Source organism: Chaetura pelagica, unplaced genomic scaffold (assembly GCF_000747805.2).
Source record: "Chaetura pelagica isolate M959 unplaced genomic scaffold, ChaPel_1.0 scaffold2350, whole genome shotgun sequence".
NCBI classification, from domain to species: Eukaryota; Metazoa; Chordata; class Aves; order Apodiformes; family Apodidae; genus Chaetura; species Chaetura pelagica.
The window spans coordinates 1-6,182 of record NW_009951767.1 but is presented as its reverse complement, the minus strand read 5'-3'; the positions used below and the strand labels follow the sequence as shown (position 1 = coordinate 6,182).

Genomic DNA, 6,182 nt, shown 5'->3' with positions numbered 1-6,182 from the left:
GGGGGCGCCCCGCCGTCGGCAGCGCGCACCGCCACCTCCAGCCCGCGCACCTCCTCGTAGTCCAGCGCCCGCAGCGCCCGCACGATTCCGCTCTCAGCGTCCACGGACACGAAAGATGCCGCTGCGGGGATTCCCGGCGGAGCTGCCTCCAACGCGTATCTCACGTGGGCGTTTTCCCCTGCGTCGGCGTCCGTGGCTCTCAGGCGGCCCAGGATCGTCCCCGCGGGCTCGTTTTCCTTCAGCACCATGGTGTAAACGTCCTGCGTGAACGTCGGCGCGTTGTCATTCACGTCCAGAAGCCGTACGAGCAATGTCTTCGACGTCGAAAGCGCCGGGGAGCCCTCGTCGCGGGCCCGCAGTGTCACGTTGTACTCTGACACTTCTTCCCTGTCCAGGCCCTCCGATGTCACCAGCGCGTAAGCGTCGGCCGCCAGCAGAGCGATGCTGAAGGGCTGCTCACCTGCCATCTCGCAGCTTGTCCTGCCATTTTCTCCCGAGTCCCGATCCCGCACGTTGAAAAGGGCCACCACGGTGTTTGGTGGGGCGGCTTCCGACAGTGTGCTGGTGACGGACGTGATTATCACCTCGGGTGCGTTGTCGTTCACGTCCTCCACCTGCACCTCCACCTTGCAGTGCGCGGACAGGCCCCCTCCGTCTGTGGCCTGGACGTCTATCTCGTATGCCTTCGTTTCTTCATAATCTACTGCCTTTTTGAGTCGAATCTGCCCCGTGTATGAATTTATTTTAAAGGTCTGGAGATTTTCTTCTGAATTTTGAACTATGGAATAGGATATTTCCCCATTCGTTCCGGAGTCTAAATCACTAGCAGAAACCGCTACAACTAATGTATCCTGGGAACTATTTTCTAATACCCGAGCTTTATATAGACTCCGGGTAAATTCTGGGATGTTGTCATTTATATCCAGGACTACTACACGGATTAAGGCGGTACCAGAGAGTGGTGGAGACCCACCATCCACAGCCATGACACTGAAAGTCACTTCTGCCTGCTGCTCTCGGTCCAGCCCTCGGTCCAATACCAGCTCGGCATACCTCCTTCCATCACTCCGCCTCCGGGTGTGGATATGGAAATAGTCGTTCGAGCTGATGTTGTAATGCTGAAGACTATTGTTCCCCACATCCGGATCCTGAGCGCTTTCCAATAAAAATCGAGCTTCTGGCATTGCAGTTTCCGGAATCTTTAAAACTATCTCTGTATTTAAGAACACGGGAGCATGATCATTTATATCGGTGAGGCTTACCTCGGCTCGGAAGGACTGCAGCGGGCTCTCCAGCAGCACCTCGAAACGCACAAGGCAGGGCTCGCTCTGGCCGCACAGCTCCTCCCGGTCCATCCGCTCTCGCACCACCAAATCCCCGGTGTGTTGGTTCAGTTGTAAATACTGCTTTTCTCCCATACCTCCTTCCATCACTCCGCCTCCGGGTGTGGATATGGAAATAGTCGTTCGAGCTGATGTTGTAATGCTGAAGACTATTGTTCCCCACATCCGGATCCTGAGCGCTTTCCAATAAAAATCGAGCTTCTGGCATTGCAGTTTCCGGAATCTTTAAAACTATCTCTGTATTTAAGAACACGGGAGCATGATCATTTATATCGGTGAGGCTTACCTCGGCTCGGAAGGACTGCAGCGGGCTCTCCAGCAGCACCTCGAAACGCACAAGGCAGGGCTCGCTCTGGCCGCACAGCTCCTCCCGGTCCATCCGCTCTCGCACCACCAAATCCCCGGTGTGTTGGTTCAGTTGTAAATACTGCTTTTCTCCTTCAGAAACGAGCCGAGCCTGCCGAGCCGATAACTCCTCACGGGTCAGTCCTAAATCCTTAGCAATATTCGCCACAAAGAAGCCTCTCTCCGCTTCTTCGGGCACAGAGTACCGGGCTGTTTCCGTTCTCAATCCTGACACAAAAAGGAGCAGAATCAGAGGCACTGCCAGCCCTGACAACGGTTCCTGGCTCTTGCTCAGCTCCATTACGTTCCAGAGAGCCGATGGTCCCCCTCGGAGCCCGATTGGAGCTGCGGATCCAGCCTGCAGACCTCCGAGCGGAGCAGCCCGGGATGGCGCAGCCCCGCAGTCCCGCGGGAGGTGGATCCGGGAGCTGCGCGCGGGCTCCGCGGTCAGCAGCGGCACCAGGTGGCAGATCTGCGGAAGGACGCGGAGATTTCCCAGAGCCAAGCTTGCAAAACACAACCTGCTCTTCTTCTTTGTTCCGAAGACAGGACATACAGATTTAACTGCCCGTACAACCCCATTCAAATATCAACTACTACTTGAACGAGCACTGCTTCTGCTCACATTTATTTGAAGATGAGATTTCTTTCAAGCTGCTCTTTCTGATTTCCCTCCCTACAATGGCTTATGAACAGTGAGGAAATTTCTTCTAGGCTGTTTAGCTAAAGAAGCTGTGTATAGGTGTCCAGCTTCAGAAGCGATCTGATTCATGAACCGCGGCAAAGATTGCCATGTAGCTCCCCGCACTAATTCTTGGGAGGGTTTTTGGAATGGACCAAGATTGTTTCCTCGATTCAGGACCTCTCAGACTGGCAATACTGGAGAAGGAGTTAGGGACAGCATCTCCCAGACCTCAGCCAGGGTCAGAAAAGCCCCATCCTTCTCTCACTCGCCTCTGAGAACGGACTGATGCCAGGTCTCGCTGGTTTCCCCTGGGTACAATCTACTCAGAAGGCATGGATTTATTCCCGAAATCCTGCCCATGGGTGGCTATTTCCTCGGCAATTACTGTGATGTGATCTTCGAGATAGCACACTCACTCGAGGGAGTACGAAGTGGGTTTTTATTATTTTCTGTCATCAAGCAATTGACTTTTAAAGTGTATGAGCAACAGACAATATCACATGACTTTATAGATCAATACAGATTAATGAAAGAAAAAGAAACCAGAAAGCTTTTTGATGCAGTATATTCTACAATGCCTTAAGTTCAATGCAAATCTTATAGCCTATATTACTGTAAAACCACAAACAGCACTTTTACTTCACTATTGTCTTATACTAAAAGATCCTGAAATGTTCCTTTCAAAGATACAGTAAGAAAAAAACAACCAAACCAACATACAAAACAAAACAAAGAAATACACTGCCCAAAGCCCACTCTTCACAGTATGGAAAACCTGTAAAGCCCTGGTGGTATCTGCAAAAGGTGACAATGTTGTCCATGTCTAAATACATGTTGGGTGGTTTTAAGGAATTACATTGTAAGCAACAATGAAATTTTCTTAACACCTCTTTGGACTGGTATTGCACAGGCTGAAGAAAATTAAGACATTATTACAGAGCTCTCTCTATAAGGGGGTGAAAAAAAATACAGAAAAGGTGTTGTAGGAAAAAGTTGTCTAGAAGATCTACTTATAATTATCAGGATTTTCCCTGACATGTAGAAGCAGTAGCACTCTCACAAGCAGACATCAAGTCTCCGTGTAATAAACATGCAACACAGTCCTTCTTCTCCATCCACAGCACGATTACAAAATACCTACAGGAACAAAGTACTGCTCAAGAGGAGGGTGGCTTTGCTCTCCCGCAGAGAGGACTTGTATGTCCCTGGTAAGTGTTTGTTGGGTGTGTGGTCTCTTTCTTCTGTTTCCCCTCTGAGGACATTAGCCCGTGAGGACAGACATGCTTGTCTTTCTCCTCCCTCACTGATGGCTCAGCCAAGGGTTTGCATCAGAACTGACATTTTGCTCCATGCCCTGTTTTCCAGCACAAGCTGCTTCCACAGCTCTGGGCCTCATGTCTTCGGAGAGGGGAGCTCTGCCCTGCAAAGAACAGAGAGGGGAGGTTGTCATCTGAAGGTCAGCAGGCACCAGCAAGAACTGTAGCGAGAACCCATGTCTTACAGCACTGCCTGTGGGGACACTGATCTCCTCTGCCCAGAGCCAGAGAGGAGGTTGGACCAGGGCCTGGGTCTCTGACCTGAACAGAGACAATCTAAAGCTGGAAACCATGCTCCACTGTGGACATCACCAAGACCCTCCTGCAAACCTTTTGTGAGTGTCAGGGAGTAATTCCAGATGGTAGGAGCCCCAAATAAAATAACTTTCTCACAGTCAATGGAGTAGAATGGTGATGTATGGAGATGGGTCCCCTGAGACTGCTGCAAGTGCAGCTTTGAGAACCTGCAGTGAAGTGGGTCCATGTCATCAGTGGTTATGAAATCCAAACCTGTTAAGGGGTGGCTGTAAGGTGGAGTTTGCAGGTCTTCAGCCTCACATATGCTCATCATCTGGACTCTCATGAAATGCTAGATGGTGCCCTGGAAACCAGTAAGCCAACGTTTAGAAGGGCCTTGGACTCAGTGGGAGAGTGAGGAGAGGAGGAGCTATTTTGATGATCACAGGATCATCATGATTGGATAACCAAAACAAACAACAACAAAACAAAACAAAATCACAAGAAACCCCAAAATAACTCACAAAAACCCCAGCCAAACAAAAAAAACGCAGATCCATACACCTCACAAACCCAACAGCAACACACTACCCACAAAAAATCCATCATGCCAATCAGAGTGTGCCCTGAATTGCCACATCTACACATTTCTCAATAACCTCCAGGAATGGTGACTCCACCACCTCTCTAGACAGCCTCTTCCACTGCTAACTACTGTTTCACTAAACAAAGTCCTCCTAATACCTAATCTGAACCTACTCTCCTGCAACTTCAGGCCCTTTCCTCTAGTCCTGTCATTATTCACTTGGGAGAAGAGGCCAACACCCACCTCACTACAATCTCCTTTCAGGTAGCTCTAGAGGGCCATGAGGTCGCCCCTCAGCCTGCTCTTCTCCAAAAGAAACATTTCCCATTCCCTCAGCTGCTCCTCATTGAACTTGTCCTCTAGATCCTTTACAACATTGGTTGCTCTTCTCTGGACACGCTCCAGCACCTCAGTGTCATTCTTGCAGTGTGGAGCCCAGAACTGAACACAGTGCTTCAGATGCAGCCTCACCAGTGCAGAGTACAGGGGCACAACCACTTCCCTACTCTTACTGGCCACACCATTCCTGATGCAGCCCAGGATGTTTGTGACCTTCTTAGCCACGTGGCACATGTTGCCTCATGTTAAGTCAGCTGTAAACCAGCAACCCCAGGTCCTTTTCCCTTGAGCAGCTTTCCAGACACTGTTCCCCAAGCCTGTAGCATTACTTCGAATTGTTGCGAGCCAAGAGCAGGACCTGGCACTAAGCCTTGTTTAACCACAAACAACTGACCTCAGACTACAGATCCAACCTCTCCAGCTCACTCTATAGAGACTTCCTACTCTCGAGCACAAAAACACTCCCGTCAAGTTTGATGTTAGCTGCTATTGTGGGAGCACTCAATTACCTCATCTAGAACATTCAGGAAGATACTAAACAAGTGTGGCAACACAACTGAGCAATGGGGAGCACCACTGGTGACCAGCCACCACTTCGCAACTCTCTGGGCTTGGCCATCCAGCCAGGTTTTACCCAGCAAAGAGTACACATGTCTAAGTCAAGAACCAACAGCTTTTCTAGGAGGATGAAGTGGGAGGTGGGGTCAAAATCTTTACTGAAGTTTAGAGAGACAACACCCACACCATTTCCTCGTCTACCTTCACTGGGCAGCATGTTAAGGTTTCTCAGCAAGCTCAGAGTAAAAATCTTCTGCCTAATATCTAACATCAATCTCCCCGCTTCCAGTTGAAAATCATTCTCAATTGTACTGTTGCTACATGCCATTGCAAAGAGTCTCTCCCAGATTTTAGTTTAGGCTACCTTCAGATAATGGAAGGTGCTCAAATATCCCTCAGAGTGAAGAATTGTTTCCCAAAGACCAACAGAATCGACCCTCATTCATTTTAAAGCCGTTCCCCTTTACCCTATTGTACATGCCCTTGTCAATAGACCCTCCCTAGCTTTCCCATAGCCCACTAAAGTACTGGAATGTGCTCCAGAGGACTCCTCAGAGCCTTCATTTTTGTAAAGCCTCATCCAGATTGAATAACTAAACACCACCACTGTCTCAGGCTGTCCTCATGGAATAGGTGGTCCAGGCTTCTGATCACTTTCAGTGATGACACCCAGACACATGACATCCCTCTCTAATCTTTTCCTGATAAAGTCATTACCACTTATGAAAAATCCCTTCCCAGCAAGCCCGTAGTGCCTTTGAGTTAGTGGGAGG

General features: G+C 49.5%; 1 protein-coding gene across 1 annotated transcript in view; it reads right to left on the bottom strand.

Moving 5' to 3' along the window:
- LOC104386743 (protocadherin beta-4-like) overlaps positions 1 to 5,085 on the bottom strand; it is a 9,177-nt gene extending 4,092 nt beyond the window's left edge. The window contains exons 1-3 of the mRNA XM_009995433.1: positions 4,984 to 5,085; positions 1,669 to 2,160; positions 9 to 1,301 (exon numbers count right to left, since the gene is read on the bottom strand). Of these exons, the coding sequence (XP_009993735.1) occupies positions 9 to 1,301; positions 1,669 to 2,160; positions 4,984 to 5,085 (1,887 nt within the window). The remainder of the gene's footprint in view (positions 1 to 8; positions 1,302 to 1,668; positions 2,161 to 4,983) is intronic.
- Between the last annotated feature and the right edge of the window lie 1,097 nt (positions 5,086 to 6,182).